We start from the raw sequence: 23,231 nt of genomic DNA, 5'->3' as shown, positions 1-23,231 counted from the left end.
TTCTAATCCTTGCTTTGGCTACTAGGAAGCCTGGAGACAAACCTATTAGGAATTATGAATAACGCAATAGTTTCTATGAAGCTCTTGGCATCATCTTAGTTATTCTTTTAGTATTTTTACTCCACTGTGATTTTTTTTAAAAATTTATCACTGTTTTTATCTTATTACTAAGCACTTCAAATTTCCTTAGAGCCAGGACTTATGTTTTTGTCTGATTATACAAAATTTTATTATTCAAATTTCTGACTTCCCATTTCTCATGTTACCAAAACTCTGGACAGTTGCCCACTCAACAACTAGAAGATGGATAATTACTAAAACATTCAACTTCAGTTCTTGCACTGCAGAATGGTAACACTACCACCTGCTTTAACCGATGGTTTCCAGGGTAAATGTGTTCACATTTCATAATACGCCCATTACAGATGAAGAAAATGCACACAATAAATGATAATTACCATTATTAACAAAAATAGCAATAATTATTTTTAATAAAAAAGAATGGAGCTAAATTACAAATTATTCATAAGCCAGGTGGCGATTTTCTCAGTGATTCAGATAAATAAGAGTGGCTGCCATACTTTGAAGGATGAGAATAATAACGAAAGGGAGGTGAGGGGAGAAAAACAGATAAGACGAGGGGGACCTTCTTACCTACTGTCACTGCCAAAAACAAGTCTGAAAGCTTTAAGACAAGGTGAAATCCAATTATTTTTCAGCCTTAACTCCACTAGAATAATAAAAACACCCTCTTCTAGCCTTTTTGGCACTCATTTCCTCAAAGCCTCCCAAAACAATCATAATAAGAGCCAAATAAACACCAAACCTGAATCTCTCCTTGGCCTAGAGGATGCCAAGTTCATGTTCTACTGCCCAGAGTTTTCTTGTTTTTGTTTTTTTTTATTTTTTAGCATTGGCACATTTAATTTCAGAGCCTCTTTCATCTTCCTTATTCTTAAAGAAAGGACAATGGAGATTTTCACTAAAAGGACCATGCATTCTTTAAATATTATGTGCTACACCTTTTATTCACAGTATCGCTAAAACCCTCAATAACCCCAAACGGATGTCCAGAGGACCTGAGGCTCAGGGAAGGGGCAGGCAGGGACTGGGGGAGCAAGTGATCTGCTCCAGATTCCTGCCCCCAAGACACAGCAAAGACACTAAACCCAGGTCAGTCTGACTACAAGGGTTCCCTCTTTCCACTATGCCAGAAACTTAATGCAAAGACTCCTGCCAAAATTGGTAGGAAAAGGGAACAAAATAAAATAGCTAATTCCTTCCAAAATTTTCTCAGCCCTGCATTGGAAGTTTTCCTGCTACCTCACTCAGTCTGTACACTAAACCCATGGAGTGGGTGCTGCCATTATCCAAGTATACAATCGAGAAAGTTCAGAGGGTTACTGGTTTCACCCTCATCGCGCAGGTTGACACTGAGAAGGGAGAAAGAATTGGAGGCTCAGAAAACAACAGGGGAGAGAGACAGATGTAAGAGATAGGTGTGCCAGGGAGAGGGCAACCACTTTTGCAAGAAGAACTCAGTGCTCCGTCCAAGGTCTCCAGAAGACAAGGAACCAGAAGGGGAGGCCTTTGAAGGTAATAGCAAGTACGCAAGTACAGGGCAAGGGGCACAAAGAGGAGGATTGCAAATTTGTACTAATAAAAATAGAATGAGTCATGAGTGTCAAAGCCAATTTTAAAAAACGGCAGGGATAACTGGACAGCCAATAAATCCCTTCTGCGCATTAAACTTTATGCTTCCTCAGGGTTTGAGATTGTCATGAGCAGCGCTAGAAGCTCCCCAGCATGCTCTGATAGGTCAACAGAAGCTCTCCATTTTTAAATTCACCAAAGTCATTAAACCTTTTAAAATCCTTCCAGTTGCTGAAAGGGACTGGAAGTCCCATATTACTTTCATGTATAGTCTGTTGGGCAAAACTACCACCACCTGGAGCACTTGCTCAACATAAAATTCCCAGGTACCCCATGAAGATTCTGATTCCATAGTCTCAAACTTGGAAGCCCTGGGTAGCTGTGCTTTGAATAAATGATTCAACTAATTCCTATAATCAGGATAGTTTAGAAAAATTGGTTTAATAGGACTGTCCAAAGAAGCTGACAAAATAGGCATCATGATCCCCATCTTACAGATAAAGAGAGATTCAAAGAAGGAAAAGACATTCCCAAAATCACACAAGTCTTGTGTGTCAGAATTGAGGACAGGAAGTCACATTGTGACTGCATGCCGCCGCATTTAAATCTATCCGACTTCGCAGGTATGAGACACCAGGAAATGGGGTGTAGACTATCCAGTACCATCAGAAAGAAACAGGGAGCACTGAGAGCCCTGGGTTCAATAACACACACACACACACACACACACCAAAAAAGAAAACAGAAGGAAAGCAAGGTCTTCCTCCCTCTGTAGTAAATTGAGTCCTCGAGGTTTTCAGGCCAATGAGGTACTGCCGACACTCACACTATCACAGCTGCTTTGACTAAATAGGTCCACTTGGCTAAAATAATTAAAATATTTCTTTCTTTCACTACTGCACAAAGGTTAAAAAAAAAACCCTACAGAAAGGTCCTTCCAGAAATCACTTCAGACAATTAATTTCACACCAAAAAAGGAATGCCCAAGATGAGATTTTCACCCACACCCTGGCCTCCCCATTGGTGATAACAGTGTAACAGTGACTAATTGTACATTCTGGGGTCAAGTTCAGACCACACCTCCAGAGCTTTCTCCCCCAGAGAGGGATGAGTACCTGAAGTTTACTGAAGCCATTTGTACATGCATGTGGCTCCCCACTACCCCGAGACCCCAGACTAATAATCGTTTCCTTGGTGGGAGGGGAGGATAATCCACATGAAAAATGATGTGATTGCGAAACACGTCTTCTTCTATCTCCTTTCTGAAAGCCCCTGCTGCTGAACTACCACATTCTTATCAACTCTGTGTAAGACAAAGTCCAAACCAAACAAAATGAGATAGATAGAGCACAGGGAGAATGGTGCTCCTATCCCCAGCTCCCCTTGAGTTTAAATAAAAAGGAAAATGGGGAAGATTTAGTCCTTTCTGAATGAGCTGACTTTAAGATATAACACCTCCCTCGGCACATATATATATTGATACAGGTTTATCTGCCCTCTGGGAACTGACCCTCTTCCTCACAGAGTTGTTCAATACAGACTCTAACTCACTCTCAAGATGAGAAGACCCCTCCCCACCCTGTTGCTACCCCCTTGTGCATCCTCTGAAATCTGAGATCAGAATGACAAGTGATGTGCATAGTTTGAGATTTCATGTCAAGCCTACCCATATATATATATATATATATATATATATATATATATACACATATATATATATATATATATATATATATATATCTCCATGCACACAGCCACTCTTAATTACAGCAGCCACAATTTCGTTCTGAGTATTTTTTAAATTGTCTCAGCCATGTAGCACATAATTATGTATAACATTCATAATTTATTTAAAATTATTGTTGACTTCCAACATATATATCTCTACCTTCTGCAATAATTCAGGTACATTAACATAAAAGGCAAAATAGGTTCATAACACACCCATCCAGCTTCCTTAAAAAATATACATATCTCTTATGGGTGAAGAAGGTGAAGGGATTGAGACGTGCAAACTGGCAGTTACAAAAATAGACACAGGGATGTAAAGTACAGCACAGGAAACACAGTCAATAATATCAGAATAACTGTGCATGGTGACAGATGGGTATTAGACTTAGCGGGGCGATCACGTCCTAGGTGATATAAATGTCTAATAACTATGTTACACACATAAAATTAATATAATATTCTATGTCAACTGTAATTGAAAAATAAAATTCTTTTTAAAAAGCCCTTAATTTTAGGGGCCAAAAAATACATTGTCCTTTTACTCATTATGCAAAAAGTGCCTTTGGAAAAACAGTCACATCTCATGATGGACTGTCCGTGTCTCTTTCAAATGTGTCCAATTTCAGTGAATGGTCTTCACCTTGGATACCACATTCTGGGCCTCATAGGAACGGTGCTTGGGCATGTGCAATGAAGGTGGAAGATGGATTCAAGATGTTTCAAGTATGCAAAATCGCATGCAGATGTACAAACAGTGCGTCCAGTCAAAGCGAGTTAAGAAAGTAATACATATACAGATACCCGAGAATGGATGAGCGCAAATAAAATCGAACTTGTAATTAACATACCGTGCTGTGACACCTGTTGCCTTCCATGATAAGAAGTCCGGGAGATCAAAGAAATGCCCCGCCTTATCCCAGCAAGTCTCTCTCAAGTTCTGCCAAATTAAATATATATTAGAATCAATTATGGTCTGTTTTCTCTACCCCTCTCCTCTTTCAATGATGTCTCAAAATTTTCAAAACAAAAACATAGCCAATAATGCCTGATAAAACATCTGTTCAGGGGTTGAGAGAGAGGATGATGTAAAAGTGGCGCCTACATAAGAAAGAAATATTGACAATTATTGATCCTTGCAAAAATGACTATAATTTCCCTTTTCTCTCCCTTTGCCAACCTGGAGGGGTATAAGAAGCACACTCTGGGGAGGTATGCAATCCATCTTCCCAGCGAAGGACCAGAGGATAAGCTTCAAGACATTTAAGATTTCAAAGCTGAACAGCTGTAAGCTGGGGAAAAAATGCACTAAGAAACTAATGCATGAAACAGAACATGCCCTGCCCATGTAAAATTCTCCCCACACCAACTGGTTCCAAAGGCAATAGGAAATATGATTCCTGCCCTCAAAGAACTTCCAATCTAAGTCAAAGAGAATGGCACGTAATCAAGTTATTACTGTAAGTTTTTAAAAACATGTTTCTTCCACAGTGCCAAAGTGGTCAGAACTTTTCCTGCCACTGGGCTTTTTCTTTCCTCTGCCGACCCTACCCGGAACATTCATTCCTCACCCTCCACCCTGTTCCCTCCCAGGGTCCACGTCACCCTGCCCCCTTTGGTTAACCCTATCCATCCTCCCCTGGGCTGGCCTTCCAGATTACGCTACTCAGGTTAGGTCTGGCTGTCACTCATGTGGTGAATGTCTTTCTTTCCTGCTGGATAGTAAGCTGTGAGGTCAAGGACCTTGTCTGTTTATGTACCATGATATCCCATGACTGACCCTCTCCTTCCCCTACACAGGGCTGGATCCTTAGTTGTGAGGTAGAAACTACATGACTCCTTTCCCTTCACTGGACCAGAATGGACATGTGACCTGAGCCCATCAAATCTCTTCTCCTAGGAATTTAGAATCAGGATCCAAATGGAGTCATTTAACTTCTGCCTATGAATGAAACTGGAGGTGAGATAAACTTGGAAACTGTGAAGTGAGGAGAAGAGATTTTCTATACCTGGAGAAGCAGAACTTCACAAAGAGAAGAAAGAGTGAAGCAGACTAGAAGCGATAACAAAAAAGGTTTCCTGCTACCCAGGCAACTGTCCATGTCTTGGTTTCAATTATCCCCTCCCCAGGAAACTACAATGACAAGGAATGTATCATAAGCAAGAGGGTATCTTTGGGACCCTAAGGGTAATAATTCAGAAGTTCACAAGAGACATATTCCAGTGTCTGCCTGAGGGTGACACATAGCAGGCACTCAATAAATGTTGTTGAACAACCGAACTGCTCAGTTTCCCCTTCCAATCTCTCATGTGAGGAGGGCTTCGGAGCTTATGAAGGGCTTCCACGTGCGTTACATCCTTAGAGCAATACAAAAGTCCTGAGTGTTACTACGTCTAACTTACAGACATACAATGCACTTGATCTACATTTGCCCCCAAATTCTGAGTTCTTCCTATTTCCTCCTTCCCTATCGCAACTATATGAACACAGACATCTACACATAGCAAAGAAACTAAGTATTACATCAAAAGGGTTCTGATGTAAACAGTTCATTTTAAACAAACGTTGTTGTTGTTTGTTTAAATTCCTAAAGCATTTGGATGAGAACTTATATCTAGAAAGGGCTTAACTTCTCTTTGAACACCCACACGTGTTAATGTTAAACAAAGCAAAACTTAAAGGTGACTAAATATGCTCAACACAGCTATGAACCAGTACCATCTTTATACAGTAACAGGCCACAATAAAAAATGGGAGCCTTTGAAACTAGTATGTGAGTCAAACTAGTGACACTAACAGTATGCCTTCTGGGTAATCCAAAAAATCTCTTTCCACATGCTTTGTGATTTCAGTGATTGGTTCTCAGGGAGAAAAAGAAAGTGGTGCCTCCTCCTAAGGGCTCCAGAAACCCAAGGTCAGTCACCAGAAATGAACCACTAAAACCAATGCAGCAACAACCAGCGCTTCAAGCCAGAGCTGAACAAGCTTCCTAAACTCAGAAAACAACTGCTTCTGTTAGATCTTGCAGAGGGTCATTAAAGACCTTACAGAATGAGAGCTTTCAGCACGTGGCCATGCAGACAGCCACCGTGGACCACGGCACCCAAGCAGAATGTCTCAAAGAGAACTTCAGACCTCTTGCCAAAAAGATACACACTGAGGTAGGAGGCACAAGGCAGCCAGGAGTGTCATTTCTCCTTGGGACCACACCAGCACCATTGATCAAAGCCAGGGACCCCAGTTCAATCTCTCCACAAGCTGAGAAACCAGAAACATTGTATTAGAAGTATGAGGTATGCTCCAGAATGCACATTGTCTAGGAGAAGAAGACAGCAATAGTTCTGCTTTCTCTACAAAAGCAGGCTAGAGGTTAGCCAGCAAAGGGAAGGGAGAAAGGATGAGAAGGAATGTCTCCGGAAGCTTGATCCCCTTACTTCAAGAGGCCGACAGACTACCTGTGAGGATCCCGTGACATTCTCACGTTGCGCCACCTAATTCACAAGTGCTTTGTCATCAAATGACAGACTGGCCAGGGACACGTTAGCCCCCTTGGACAAATTTTTAATCTAGTTCTGTGGGGAAAATCTCTCCATCTCTCCCCTTCCCCAGACAGTTCAGTCCCAGCCAATGGCTTCAATCTTACTGAATTAATTCTATCCTTGTGACTACTGGGCCTCCATCAAGACACAGTGACTGCCCTCTCACATTCCGCCACAGCTTATAATAGTGCTTCCACGTGCCTCCTCTCATCCGACCCTCAGAGCGGTTCAGAGGTGTGTAGGCGATATACAGTAGTCAAATACAGAGTATAGAGAAACTGTGGTTTGGATGACAAGCACTTAGCCCCATGTCACACGGAGCTGCCAGCTCTAAAGTCAGTGTTCCTTCCTCCCCCTCCTCCACAGACACCCCCAGCCTGAAGCCCCCAAATCTGTCAGAGCGGAGGGTTTTGGCTGTTGGACGGGTCATGAAGGAAGCTGTTGCTATTCTTTACAGAAGAAAAACAAAACAAAGAAGAAAAAGAATTTTTTTAAAAAAAAGAATAAGAAAAGAAAACCCCTTCCCAAACACATTTTCTACATTTTTTTTTTAATTTCAGAGATTTCACTTTCAATCCTGTGAAACTCACTCAACGTCTCTGCACCTAATAGCAGCCCCCTGCACAAATGGCGGACAGGTTGGAAAGAGCGTGGAGCAAGTCCTCACACGCGCCACTTCAGTTGTAACTCATCATACATGGCCAAATCCAGTTTGAACTAGGAGATCTCTGTGCCGAACGGGTTAAGTCTATACCCCAGTTACCAAGCAACTAACAAAAACGAGTCTTTTGAAGAAAAAAAAGACATCAGCCATGATTTGGGGTGTGTGACTTGGCAATGAGACTTCTGCATTCCAATAAAAATCCTTTGAGCAAGCAATCCCCCAGGCTTGAAAGCAACCAAAGGAACTCTTTACTTCTTTTTTTTTTTTTAAAAATCATGTATTACTTCATAAAACTACAGCATTTCTTGGGAGGAGGCACTACTCAAAGCGCACACAGCTGCAGGTCTCAGCAGAGGGTGGAGGCAGAAGAGCAGATCCAAGATTCAAGGCCAGGCAGCAGCCACCCCAGCCTCAGGGCAGGGAGATGGGGCTTTCTCCCCTCCCCTCTCACTGTGGAGTCCAAGGAGGCGGGGAAGGTCTCCCTTGGCTTCTAGACACTGAGGGAACTTGTGTGAAAAATGAAGCAGATACTGCAATGCATGTGGGGAGACACCAGGGTCAGGGAGCAGCAAGAGAAAGCAGGGATGCCCAGTTCTAAAAGGGTCATCCATGTATTTTGTTATTAATTGTAAAGAGATTCTATCTGGAATATCTGCTGTGGGCAGTGAAGAAAAGGGAGGAAACAGAGTTCTCTAATTCCCCACCCAGTAAATGATCCTGCCTGAACATTCCAAACGCTCACTCAGTGTTGTTTTCCTGCACAACGACCCACAAAAAGGCCAAACCTTATCCTCATTCTGCATTCAAGACTCCAAATTAGGGCACAAGCTGATGGTCCAGAGAGGAAAGATGTATCAGGAAGAAACTTAATCCTCAAATGTCACTCTTAAAAGAAAAATGACGCTCGAAAGACAAAGTGGGTCATATTCCCCAACCAGAACCTTCCCAGAATGAATGAAACAATTGAGTTTCAAACTCCCAACCACAGAGAAAAAGATCTAACACTGGACATACTGCAAGTCAGACAGGCATCTAGAGACATACACTGAGAGGTCTGTACTACTAGAGGCATCTTTCTAAAAACTTAAAACTGATCATTATGCTTCTTTGTAGAAAATGGTTTGACAGTTCCCCATGGCCTAAAATCATATTTTATCTCATTGGCATGGTTCTCAGGACACTTAACAACCTGGCTCCAAGTTGGCCTTTATTTTTATTAATTCTTCTGGACTCATCGCCCACCATCCCTCCTAGATCCCTCCATCCTGCTCTCACCTCATTTCTCTCACTTCCCCAAATGCATTACACGTTTTTATGTTCCCATGTCTCTACTGAGGCTAATGCGTCTATTTGGACTGACTTTCCCATCTTCTCCCACGATCAAACTTTTCTACCACTGATTCAAATCCAGCTCAATTATCACCTTTTCAGTGAACCCTCCATCCTTTGCTATATCCTAATTATACATTCATGTGCCTAAATCCACCTCAGAATGACAAACTCCTGAAGGGTAAAAAAGCAAGCTGACTCATGGGGAAAAAAAAAAAAAACACACACACACAAAAAGTTCAAGAAGTATAAAGAAATTTAAAGTCAAATTCTTTGAAGTTCAAATGGAGCTGGAAAAAGGTGTGCACAAAGGAAAAGGCAATTAATTTAAGATGATGTATGACAATAATGTAATGAGCCCAATACCAAGGTTTGGTGAGTCAGCCTCCTAACTTTGTCACAATATTTTGAGTGTGGTCAGATAGCTGCCTCTAATGACTAATCTCAGACAGGGTTCAGAGAAGAGAAAGGGCTTTGGGGTCAGGTAGCTAGTAAAGGCTTCATAGGGAAGAGATTTGAGCTGAAGCCAAAAGGTCAAGTAAAAGAAATATCTACGTTACTGGGGAAAATGGCACCCAAGAAACAAAAAACTGAAACAAGATAAGATTACCCCTATTAGAGGAGGATTAACTATAACTTCATAGCATTTACTTGTAAAATACAATAGTTCCACTGTATAATTTAAATTCTTTAATTTTCAAGAAATGCATTTATATACGCATCCTCCTGCCCAGCACCACCTCCCCTGGAGCACTACTGTGGTACAGAAACAAATTCATAATCCACGCTGGAGCTACTTCCCAACCATAAAAATGTTATCATCTACATGAGCTGATCATATTCAGCATAGCTGACTTTGCCCAGGAATGTGATACCACCACATGCATTAGGAAAACAAGGCTTCGGTATGTAGGCTCTAAGAACTCTGGAGTCAGGCGGACCTGAGTTTGATTACTGTCCTCACCACTTCGCAGCTGTGTAGCTTTAAGTAAATTAATTTCTTAAGCTCCAGTTTCCTCAAATGCCATTATTACTAGCCTCTACCTCAAAGAGATATTGTGAGAATTACATGAAATAATGTAGAGGGCCTGGTAAGTCAATGAGTTTCACTCTAATTACTGCTACAGAGCTTCATATTTTCAAAGCACTTCAACATGCATGATCTCATCTGATCTGTATACTTCTTTAAGGCAGGGAGGGCAAGAAATTATAAACCTCCTCTTGCACGGTAAGAAACTAAAATCCAGGAAGAAATCACACCATGACGGCCTCAAGGTTACACACACAGAAGTGGAAGGACAGACTGAAAGGCAGAGCTCTGTGGATCGGCCCAGTGCTAGTTCAGGTGTCCACCTCCCCAAAGCGTAACAAAATGCAGAAGTGCCAAGAGAAAAGGAGGATCATGGTGACCTAGATCACCCAATTTCTTGTGGGTGGTACTGTCTATGGAAGGGAAGGAAGGAGGGAAATAGAGAGGAAGGGAGGGGATCATAATATGAAGAGGAGGCTTTGGGATGTAAGGTCTTGGAAAAAACATGAAAAATGTAGAAGAGTTGGAGAAGTGGAAAGCTGAGGAGGTCTTAATACCTCATTCTCCTGGATCCCTTCACACCCTTCTCAGTGCTTGTCTGTCTCCTTCTTGAGCTCCTTTCCTCAGTCGCCCTTTAAATGTGGACGCTACCAGAGTTCTTCCCTCGTCCACTCTTCTCACTGTTCACATGCTGGGCAATCTCAAATACCCGCATAATTCTAACCAGCTGCACGCTGAATAACATGTCCAATCTCAAACTCCCATTCACACTCTACTCTGATACATGCCTCCTGGATGTCTCACTGCACCTCCAACTCAACACACCCGAGATGAAATAGGTTATCTTCCCCAAAACGTTTCCACCTCCTTGATCTTCTGTGTCAGTTGATCCAGTTATCTAAGGAGTCATCTATACTTCTCTCCCATTCCTTACATCCAATCACCGTAATTTAAACTCCCAATTAATTCATAAAGTGGTTCCCATCTCCTCACCCCCATGTATCCTATACACAGCCAATTAGAATACAATAGCCATGTAAAATGTAAACTCATTAATTAATTCACTAAGTATTGATTCCATATCCTCTACATATCAGGCACTATGCTCAATGCTAAAAAAAAAAAAAAAAGAGTAAAAAACAGACACAGTCCGCACTTACAGGGAGCTTTCAATCTCGTACACTTTGTACCCTTCAGTTTTCTACTACCTCTGGAGTGAAAGATCAAATTCATTAACATGACACATACGATCCATGTCTTACTCTCCAGCTTCATCTCTGATCATTAAGAGATACTACACTACATCACCCACATCCACTGTGCTTTTTCTCACCATTGTATTTTTATTCATAGTGCACTCTATCTGAGACACCCTCCCTGGCCAACATGTACTCATCATTTAGGACACAACTCAAGTGTTACCCACACCATAAAATCTTCCCAGATTCCCAAGTTAGGTGCCTCTATGCAATGCCCCCAAGGTACTCGGTGAATATCCCAACCATGGCACTTCCCAACACCTGTGCATGTGCCTGTCTCCCTCACTAGACTGAAAGCTCCTAAGAGGCAGGGACTGTGTGTTCTTTTCTCTATATATATTCATAGGGCCTAGCATTGTATGTGATATATAGATGATGAATAACATTAGCTGAATGAGTAAATAAATGAATGGGCAGAGATGTATAAGTTAAATAGAAGTTTGTGGAAATGGAAATAAGAAATGAATGGATAAATAAATGAGGTTGTGAATAAGAACTGTCCCAGTTTCTCTTTTCTCATTCAAGTAATGGCTTTTCACAGTCTATCTTAGGAGCACAGACATATTCTAGCCAAGCCAGACTGCCAGAAGATAAATTTCTCTTCTCAGGGTGAGCAGGTCCTTTGGAGAAGTTTCATTTTAATTGGGAAATGGATTCATTCACTTCCTGGCTTGGAGTCCTGGGTCAGTGCAGCACCATGCTGAATGGCTGCCAAGTGCCACTGAGAGGGGGCTGCAGCAGGAAAGGCGCTCCATCAAATGCCGAATGCTCTGGGACATCTGAGGACAGCCTGGTGTCACGTTCAGGCTGGCTCACAACGATGCCCTCTCCTCTCTCTTCCCCAAATGTCCTTCAACCCAAACTTTACTTATCCCCAGCCCATAAAGAATGGGTGCACTTTACAGTTCCACTACAGAATTTCTTTAGGGCTAATTTGGTACATATATCTTTCCTTGTTCATTTATACCACTGTTCAATTCCTACAGGGCAGAGACAAGGGCCACAGCTGAAGTGTCTTCCCTACTCAAACTGCAGAAGATCAAAACTTCATAAACTCTTCCTAATGGTGGACTAACAATCCAAACTCACAGAAAACACCCCTTCTGGGTACTTGCATAATCCGTGAAGGGTCCTTGTGTAGGACACTGAACACTATACGATTATTATGACCTGGCTCCGGGCTTCCTCTTTATCCTTACATGTCAACGCCCTCACCCATCAGCAGCCCCACAGTCCCTGACTGTCCAAACGGACTCCTGCAATGGCAGTTTTGGCAACGCAAGATGCTGCTCCACACCCAGGTGACTTTGCACATCCTGCTGCCTCTTCTCCAGAGCCGAACTCCAAGGGTGAATATCCTTGCTCTACTACCTCATAGGTGCATGGCCTTGGTAAAACTACTTGACTACTTTTTACTTCAATTTCCTTGTCCCATAACAATTATAGAACAATACACCATAGAGTTGTTGAGGGAACAAATGAGCAAACATATATGAAGTGTTTATTTAGAACATCTGGCACATAATAAGCACTACTTAAACGACTGTTCTAATTAGTAGTTAGAATGTCAGTTCCACCTCCTGTTTCCCACTTCAGGAAGGAGCAGGGGCTTTGGAGACTGATACACCTTAGTTCAAACCTCAGTTCTCCTACTTGTTAGTTGTGCTGGTCAGTAGTCTAACATCTAACATCTATGGTCTCACTTAGCTCATTTATAGCAATATTTAACTCTTCATATTGTTAGTAGGGTTCCATGGAATGAGGTTGTACATGTTAATGTGCCCATCTTGGCACATCTCCAGTAAATGTTAGTTTCCTCCACATCCTTCCTCTTCTCATATTGTATGGGGCCTGCCCATCTCCCCTACTAGACTCTTAGCTCTTTTTAGGGAAGGACTATAACTTTTCATCTGTATCCCTAGACTTAACATGAAACAACTACGTCTTAAATGAAATATTTATTGACCGTGCAAGAATTCGTCTATCAACCCTGGCTTGCAGCCAGATGTGTGCTAGGTATGAGGGTGGGCCATGAGAGGCAGGAATGTGCTGGCCCTGATTCGCAGGTTGCGTACTGGATAGGTAAAGCAGAGTCTGTGCATGTGAAGCACTCGGCAGGAATGTATAAATAGTACAGAATAACTCAAGTTCTAAACTATTTCATTTATAAACTAAGAATTCTGCCTGGTTATGAAAGAAAGACACTTCCATGGGCAGGAGGTAGAGGACAGGCATTACTGAGGAGGTAGCGTCTGACCTGGGTGTGGAGGGAAGGCACAGACTAGGAAAGATGGAATGGAGAACAGTCCAAGCCAGGGCAACCACCTGAGCAAAAGTATAGGAAGAAGCATCAGCTGCATCCCTGGCCATGGAAAAGGGCAGCCTGAGAAATGTGTGCTGAAGTGCAAGAGGTCATTCTGGATTGGGATTAGACACTCAAGTCAGAAGAGAAGGCAGCCACCATCAGTCCTGAGCAGGGGCTGAGTTCTGAATCCAATTTTAGGAAGGTTAGCACAGCAACACAGTGAGCCATCTGGAGGGGAGAAAGGTAAAAGGCAGGAGAACCAGTATAGGGAAAGAAAGGAAGAAAAAAATGGAGGCAAAAGGGAAGATGAGCAAGAATGAAAATGTAACAAGAAAGATTAAGAAGAAGAAGAGGAAGGAGATGAAATTTAAGGCAAAAGCAAAAGATGGACAATAAGAGAAAGGGAATGGGATGAAAAGAAGAATAGGTTTAACATGAGAAATAAACAAAATGAGAAAGAAAAAGGAAGACAGAAACTATTTAAAATAAAAAATATGTATGGAAAACAACAGCAAGACCAAGACAATGTCCCCGTTGAGGCAAAACATGGAGAAGGAAGGGCAGGAGCCAGAGCCCCACTAGGTCAGCACACTGTCTCTCCTCTGGGTGAATGAAGTCATGGCTGATGTCATCGCTTCTGAGTCACACGCCCACCAAAGCAGAGGTGGACAGAGCCCTCCCTGGAGTTCAGTCCCACTCTCCTGGGCAATAGGGGTTAATTCACTGCTGCACTCTCTGGGGCACTGTCTAGCCTGGCTCTGAGATGACTGAAATGAGGAGAGCTTCTCCTTCGGCCCAGGGAGGACACTGCAGCTCCAAGAGCACTGGGAGCTCATCTTCAGTGACTTTGCAGGTCCAGGTCCTTGAGATGGGAGAGTCAGAAAAGGTGTGGCAGATGGCTTCTGTGTTTGGTCTGACTGTGGCTAACATGAACTGGCTCCATCCCATGATGTCCAGAGAGGAAATTCTGGTATGAGTAGTACTGAATACACAACAGGGACACAAAAGGTGGTTTTTGACTGACTCATTGAACTGCTCTTTCCCAGTCTAGGCTCTCACCACACTGTATTTGCAGCACTTATACATACTGTATAACCCCCACTGAGTTCTTGTTTCCTCTGATAGCCAGACCTCTCCCCAGGCTCTTCCATCCTCCCAGCCTGCCTTTTGCAAGCAGCCAGCTCACCAGAGTGCTTAGCTAACTTGACTCCATCCTTCAGCCCCCAGCCGACATAGCACCTCCTCCAGACTCCTCTCCTGAGAGTGACCTAAATTTCCATTCCGGTAACATTACACTGTGACTTTATTTCTGTCCCTCTTCTAGAATATAAGTAGCTTGAGGACAGGGACTCTATTTTATTTATTGCTCTTTTCCCAGCAGTTAAAAAGTACCTAGAATAAAATAAAGTTCCAATACCCGCTTGTTGAATGAATGAATGTCCCTGATCAACTCTGGTAGGAACTCATTAGCACCACACTGTTTTTAGACCATTTCTAAAACATATGCCCATTCTTAAAGTCATCATCCTGAGAATGTTTGCTGCTAAAGACAACACCCCATAACTTAGTAATAATAGTGTAAGTGAAACCTCTCTGGAAACATTTGCTTGGAAACTCTGCGAATGGATTTACTCTCTCCCTGATTCCCCCACTCCCCCTAACCCCTGGCCTATGAACTGTTGTGGGAAGAGCACAGGTTCCAATAATGTTTGAGTTACATGCCCCACTCTCCCACTCACTAGCTGCGTGAAGGGAACCTCCCCCAGCCTGTTCCCGCCTGCTCCAACAGAAATAACACCTGCTCCCCAAGTTGTTGGTAAAGAGCAATGCGAATTTCATTTCCCTTCACTCTTGGCTTTCTTAACTGCATCTAGAGAGAAGTATGAAAAATGGGCCTCACTAATCTTCTTTCCAAAAGTCACCTTCTGCCATCATCATCATCTGAACGTACATCACTCCCACCAGCACTCTATACCTTACCAAATATCTCCTGACACAAAATGCTCATCGATACCATTTTATAGACAGGAAGCTAAGGCCCGTGAGTGAAGTGAAATGCCCGATATCATACAGATAGTAAGTGAAAAGCCTGGGGTAAAGCCCTGACCACTGGAACTCCAAACCCAATCAATACTCCTTCACCACTGTCCAGTTGCTCCTTCCCAGGACATGGGAGGTGCTCGATAAATGCCTGCATAGTGATTCACTCTCTTTCTCAGGTCCACAGGCTTGGCTCTGACCCCCAGCCAAAGCCAGACCACAAGGCCTTGGGCCAAGACAACTGCAGTAGGCTTCACTTGGGTCTGGTTGTCTTCTCATCCATCCTAGGTTCACAGAATGCCAGCACTGAAGGAAAACTTCAGGGTCATGCAGGCCACTTGCTCCCAAATGCCAGACCATGGCCTAGTGCTAGTCCATGAACAGTAATTTTCACTAATCAGTGATGAAGTCCTAATAATAAAAACAATACTAGGGAAAATGAAATTCTTACTATTAATAATATGAAGCATAATTAATTGGAAAAATGATTTTATTTCCTAATTGCTTGCTTTGCTTTACTCAGGCAAGCTCCAAAACACTATCCATGTACCATTCCTGGGAGAAAATGTCTGTCTGTGCCACAGTTCAGATCCGTCAGCAAAGCCCTCATAAGAGACAGGGGCCAGGGAGAGCACAGCTGCTCACTCAGGCACCTCACCAATTCCCTCTGAACACCCCAGGTCTTCCCTTTCTGAGCCAAAAGGCATTTGATGATTGGGTTTGCAAAGCCTGGAAGTCAGACAAAAGCGACTTTTTGAGAGGGTGTGTAGGTATAAGAATTGATGGGGCTGCAGAGTTGGGACCATACTTTCTTTTATGACTGAGGTTGCTCACAACCTTTACCTAATCCATAGCCTATCCATACAGGAAGGATTCAGAGAGACATGGGCTTTTACGGCGATCCCTGAATCATTTTTATCATTCAAACAGCAGGCTGGCCATAGCTTGATGCACAGAGAGAAGTCTGGAGTGAGGTCTTGGCTACAGGAGAACTTCCAGGACCCCCGGGTTCAGAAGAGGTAAGGAACTAGTTGAATAATTTATTTATTTTTCAAACTGTAAACATTTAAGGTGAATGCAAAGGAGAGAAAGAGGCCAGCTCTCTAAAAGGTAACTCTGAAGTGCTGGATCACAGTCCTGGCTGGGTAGCTCAGTTGGTCAGAGTGTTTGTCCCAACACGCCCTGGTTGTGGGTTCCATCCCCAGTCAGGCACGTACAAGAATGAGCCAATGAATGCATACGTAAGTGGAACAACAAATCGATGTTTCTCTCTTTCTCTCTCACACACAGACTCTCTCTCTCTTCCTCTCTTTAAAATCAATAAAAAATAAAATAAAATATAAATGAAGTGCTGGATCATAGACCAAACAGGAATGGGCTGGAATTTGCACATCTCAGGTACAAATCTTAGATCTCACACAGTCTCAAGCATGAGTCTTTAATGCTGAACCTAACTTAAGATAACTTTGATAACTTTTTATTCTAGAGTTCATATTTATCTTTAAAAGTTACGCCAGACAAATATGTTATCTGGGGTTTGAAACGTAAACTGTGAGCACTAGCTCTCTCTGCCCAGAGGTTTCATCTGTAGAGTAGACGGGGGGAACTTGTCTGCAAAAGGCTGAGGTTTGACCAGCTAACTTTTCCATGTCCTTTTCAAATCCATTTCCTAGAATTAGAAAACCCAAGTTTCTGTTCCAGCATCACCAGCAGTAACAGAGTAGGGAAGCGGTGATCTACTGAGTTGGCCAAAAAATTTTAGTTTTTTCCATACAATGGCTCTAATAGTGCTTAGTTGTCTTTAACTTCATTTGAAACAATTTTGTTAGATTGTACTGCGGTAACTGTCATATCAGCATGCATGTTTTAAAAAAAATCAGAATTGGTGAATGTTTTTTAAAGATTTTATTTTATTTTTAGAGAGAGGGCAAGTGAGTCAGAGAGAGAGAGAGAAAAATATCAATTTGTGATTGCTTCTCTTATGCCCCCACCTAGGGACCTGGTCCACAACCCAGACACGCGCCCTGACTGGGAATCAAACCGGTGACCTTTCCATTCATAGTCTAGCATTCAATCCATTGAGCCACACTAGCCAGGGCAAAACTGGTGAATTTTTGTGCAGCAATTTTAATATTGAAGATGAAAGAATAAACACATTTTCAGCATGCTTTATTATTTCAAGAAAGGTAAAAATGCAACTGAAATACAAAAAAAGATTTGTGTAGTGTATGGAGAAGGTTCTGTGACTGATCACGTGTGTCAAAAGTGGTTTGTGAAGTTTCCTGATGCTATTGACATTTTGGCCAAATAATTTTTTGCTATGGGGCTGTATTGTGCATTGGAAGATGTTTAGCTGCACCCCTGGCGTCTACCTACTGGAAGCAAAATAGCAGGAGATATCCGACATACTCAAAATCCAAATCAACAGTTACTGGTGAAAATGAAAAATAGATCTTTTATGTTACGGAAAAAACTAAATGGACTTTTTGGACAACTCAATACTTAACTCCTGCCACCTTCAGCTTCTTTATCTGCAAAATAAGTGATAACATCTACTTCACAGGATTTACTGAGGAATTAAATGAGACAGCAGACTTAAAAGCACAGAGTAGATATTTAATAAATTCTAGTGCAGGTGTTGGTGATGTTTGTAGACAGCAATCAAGCAGGGTCAATATTTTAAATATTGACAGAATTTATGAAGTATCTCAGAATGGTGAAGGTTCTTTAATATTTCAAACTGCATTTACAAGTGTAATGGTGGCTCAACTTACTCCAAAAACTTAAGGTAGGCTGAGAGATGGAAAGCAAGTACAATAAAATGTTAATGGCAGAATCCAGATGATAGTTCTCAGTGGTCCCTATAAAAGTCTTTCAAGTTTTCTGTGTTCTTAAACATTTTAATAGTAAAATGTGGGAAAACAGGGATTTCACAGCCTCGTGCACCTGGTCCTAGACTTGGAAGCTCCTTGACGTAAAGGACATTCCTGCCCTCTGCCTCGTCTCCCCATCCCCAGGCACTATGCCTTCCGTGCAGTAGGTACTACACAGGTTTATGTCACTGATTAAATGAATATATCCCTACAGCAGCAGAACGGTTATTCCCATTTTGAAGATAATGGTACAACAACAACAACAACAAAGAGTTAAAACCAACACAGATGCCCAGAGAAATGAGATTTACTTACCCTTCCAGAAGAATGCCCTGTCTTGCAACTTTCGGGATTTATGGCCTGCCTCCTCCTTTGCCTCAATCAACATCTACCTATTCCAAGCTTCCAAATACCCAAAGTGACAGTTCACCTCAATGAGGTGGATTGTGCTCATGAGTTCCTGTATCACAGTGCACATTAAATGCATTGCCTTTTTTAGTGTCTTTTCTAAAAACAATATTTTCCTCCAGTAGGCGTGACCTCTATTTTAGGCACTGTGAGAGAATTTTATTCAATTTTTGTTTTAACATCAAATCGTCTCATGTAGGCATAAAGCCAGCTGAACTTAGCACTCTTTCTCTCACCTCTCTAGTTACACTAGAAATGCCTCGATGTAGCTGACAGCCTGCGCAGAGGTCAGGGAGGCTGGCAGCAGAGGCTGGGCATGAGGGCTTGACCACTAGAGCCATTACGTCTGGCTCTGACCAGGAAACATGAATTCATTTAGCAAATACTTACTGAATATGTTTTCAATGCCAAGCACTGTGTTTGCATCTGGAGACACAACAGCCAAGTACAAATAAATAGATTTGGTCCCTGTTCATGTGGAGCTGAGTAACAAGCCACCAACCCAAATGAGGAAGGAACATGGATGGTGTAGCAGAATAACAAAAAAAAAAAAACAAGACAGGATTTAGAAGCAAAAGACCTTCATGAAGACCAATCCTGTCGCTAAGTCATTTCCTCTCTTTGGGGCTTGCTGTATTCATCTGTAAAATGTGTCAAATAGTAGTATTTACCTCACGAGGCTACATCATAGATCAAATAAAGAAAACAGCTGTCAAATTCTGCCATAAGCCATGAGGTTAAACACAAAATATAGTATTGTAGTAATAGCTGTCATTTATTAAACGTTGCTAGGTGTCAGGACAAATCCTTCTTTTCTTTCATCTGCTTTTTAAAATTACTTTGTTGGACTATAAAACTGAAAGAACGCACACCTATTTGGCATACATCAAATATGTATGTGCAAGGATGATAAGGAAAGAATTCGCTGTCCAGGTCAGTGAAGGCAGGCCCCCGGCCCCAACACTCCATATACTCAGTTACGAGCCCAGTTTATGGGCAGACCACCCTGGAGAGAAAATGCACAACAGATGCTCTGACAACAGCTGACAACACTGTCCTGGCTGCTCAAAGGCTGGGTGGAATCTGGTCCGAACGTAACAGGACCCAGGTATAAACATTCTAAAGAGAGGCTGTTTGATTCAGTATTTAAGTCTTAGATTCTGTTCTCTTGGAGGATGAAGGGAGCAACAGGAAGGGGTTACCCACCACAAGGAGAGGCACTGAGGAGTTACTGCTTCAATCTAGAGGGTTCACTTCACATACAAAAAAAAGCCGTGACTCATGGTTAACAGGAGTGCAGCCAAGGGGTGGCTCTGGGGTGGAAAGGAATGGTAATGCTCCAAATTTCCTTTTCCACAATGGGGAAGAGAAAAGTAACTGATGCTTGGTGTGCTGTGGATCTTTACTTTGGAATGGAACTACTGGACAGACATACCCAACAATCAAAAATGTCATGATAAATGATTTAATACGTTCATCCACTCACCCGTTAAAATACTGAGTTATCAATGTTAATGCTAAGCAGTGCCCTACACACAATACAGTGTGATAAGCTCAAGGATAGAGGCAAGGGGACGATGCCATTGGGGACAGAGGGCAGAACCCTAATCAACACTCAAGGGAGAAAGTCAAGGAAAGCTCTCTGGAGCCTTGAAGAATCAGTATAGGTCTTCCCAAGTGAAAGACGAAAGTATTATAAGTTTCCCAGGCACAAGGAGAAACCTGAGCAAAGACCCAGACATGTTATGGGTATGGCTTTCTTTGAGCCACTGACCAAGAAATCCACCATCTGGAAAGTCTTTCCACTTTGCTAAGCATTTTGTTATAGGAAAAGTAATGATGGATTCTTTTTTAAAAAAATTCCCACAGCTTGGGTCTCAAATCCAAACGCCTGGAGGGGCAGCACTGGAAAGGAAATGAGTGAAGCAAGCTGGGTGGGGCCTGCTGTGAGATGAAGGACACTTGCCCCTTCTGACAGGGGCAGGCCCTACTACGCTCAGGGCCAGTCCTTCTGCATGGGAATGTGGGCCCAGGGTCGCAAAGTCCTTTTGTTATTTTTTCTAGAGAAGTAGAAAATCTGGATTTTTATGTAAAATGTCTTAGTTTTTAAATGTTGGAAACTAATGTTTTTTAAAATTTGTTCAAGCACAGGGTGGGGCAGACAAAATCCATCTGGGGACCAGATGCAGCTTGTGGTCTGCCAGCCTGCAACCATGATGGCACGTGGGAGGAAACAAGTGCCCTTTGAGAACAGGCACTGAGGGCCAATGGGTACAGCCCAGGAGCTGGAGGCGGGCTGGCCTTGGTGAGAACCTTGGATGACCACTTACTTGTTTTGTACCTTTGAGGAAGCTGCATAAGCCCTCTGGGCCTTAGTTTCTTCGTCTCTATAATGGGATAATACTATATCACTGAAGGGTTTAGAGGAAATACTGCATATGAAGCCCCCCACCACCCCGCCCCATAGAGTGCTTTTTAGGGAAACAAGACCAAGAAAAAAAAATCCCATATTAAATAATAAACAATTGCCAACCAGAAAAGTGAGCTATGATTACAAGATTATTTTTAATAAAAAATTACTAAGAAGCAATAAAAGCATGAGCACTATGCGATAACACTAGCAAACTATTCCAACCTTAGTGTCCCATAGATAGTGTCTTTTATTATCTACTGAAAATTTCTTAAAACAAATGCATTTATAAGACCGCACATTCATCCTGAAATGTTTTCTTTAGCATTATAGTATAAACTTTGTTGTTGCTATACAGATATTTATTATCTACTTGAGTGCAAAGCCAGAATGACTTTTTTAAGGTCATGAAACAGATCTTCACAACCATGCTTCAAATCCATCAGCCATATCCCTCTGCTCTTAGAACAGAATCCAAATTCTTGCCCATGGCCTCAAGGCTGTGTAGGACCTGGCACCTGCCCAGTTCTCTCCACCACCCCTCCCACTCTCGGCCTTGCTCATACCCTCGCAGCCCTGCTGACCTCCTGGGCTGAGCTCACAGGTGCTTTCCTCTCTCAGTGAATCTGCTACTCCCTCTTCCTGAAAATCTCATCATTCAGGTCAAACAAAAGCTCCCAAGAGAGAACACACTAACCATGCCAAATCTGCTCATCTGTATTTTTCCTTCATAGCAATTTTCCAGAAAATAAATTCTCTGTCCCTCTACCCTAGAATCTAAGTTCCCAAAATCCTACCCAGGGCTCTCATCTGTCCTACACACCTTGGCATCCCCAGTGCCCAGCACATTGCGTATCACATAGGAGACATTCAACATTTGTTTAGTGAAGAAAATGAACCCAGCATCCATTGTTCCTGGCCTCAGATACTCCTGAAGTCATCGCTTAAAAAGTTTCTTCCCTGAACTAGTTTATTCAAACCCTGCAAGGCAAACACTCGAAGAAGCAGTGCGTGAAACAGTGATGACCATCCTCTGGATCTGAAATGCCAAGGTTCAAATCCCAGCTTTTGCCAAGTGACCTCAGGCAAGTTGCTTAACATCTGAGCCAATTTTATCATCTATAAAAGATGCCACTTAATTCACAGGGTGGTTGTGAGGATTCAATGAGTTAACATGAATAAAATACTTAGAAAAGTGCTAGATATATAATAAGCATTAGATATACTTTAGCTACTGATATCATCTATTTCCTTGTTGTGTTCTTATTGCTTAGTTGATCTATATCTTAGTAGATCCAATCAGACTGTAATTTCTTGGATGCAGAGACCAATCCTAGATTTCCAAAGTGAACGGCACAGGTGCCCATGTGAGGGGGATGGGGCAGGGCTGGGGTGTGGCTCTTGATGTTGGTCTGCTTACATGGTATGAGACCATGAGTAAGTCATGTAACTTTTTGAGTTTCAGTTTCCTCATCCGTAAAAAAGATAACAGCTACCCAACAAGATGAGTGTAAAGATTAAATAAATGAATCTTGTGAATAAAATAATTCTGTGGCTGGAAGCGATGAATGATGAATGTTAGGGGAGACAAGTAGAAAGTATTCAGTAAATCAGTCTGCTCTGCAGTTCAATGCTGGATGACTTCTGGGGCTGGTGTTACACACAGGATCTACATGATTCAAATAAATGAATGACTCTGAAAATATGTTCTGTACTCTTCTCCTGTCTATTTTCTCTGATTGCCTCTGACAACTCTGTGGTAGTTTTAGATGCTATTAGTCAAACAGGAAAAACATACCACTCATTACAACTAGCTCCATGAAATAAGATATTCTGCTGTTTAAAATTTTCTCACTTGGTTACAGGATGTTACTGACATGCCCATCAGCAGAGAAAAAAACACTTTTAAACACCATGGAAATAAAGACTAGGCTACTATATGAATACTGTATAAGGCACTAGGTAACACCTCACTAATTAAAATAATTCTGC

At 42.2% G+C, this 23,231-nt stretch overlaps 1 protein-coding gene across 6 annotated transcripts in view; it reads right to left on the bottom strand.

Annotated features, from left to right (window-relative positions):
* Positions 1-23,231, bottom strand: part of FGGY (FGGY carbohydrate kinase domain containing) — a 383,752-nt gene that overhangs the window by 313,907 nt on the left and 46,614 nt on the right. For all 6 annotated transcript variants that reach the window (XM_024571119.3, XM_045204327.3, XM_045204325.2 and 3 more), the window contains exon 5: positions 4,233-4,321. In XM_024571119.3, coding sequence (XP_024426887.2) covers positions 4,233-4,321 — 89 coding nt within the window. The remainder of the gene's footprint in view (positions 1-4,232; positions 4,322-23,231) is intronic.

Source organism: Desmodus rotundus, chromosome 3, assembly GCF_022682495.2.
Source record: "Desmodus rotundus isolate HL8 chromosome 3, HLdesRot8A.1, whole genome shotgun sequence".
NCBI classification, from domain to species: Eukaryota; Metazoa; Chordata; class Mammalia; order Chiroptera; family Phyllostomidae; genus Desmodus; species Desmodus rotundus.
The sequence above is the reverse complement of the archived record's forward strand: the minus strand, read 5'-3'. Positions and strand labels throughout refer to the sequence as shown.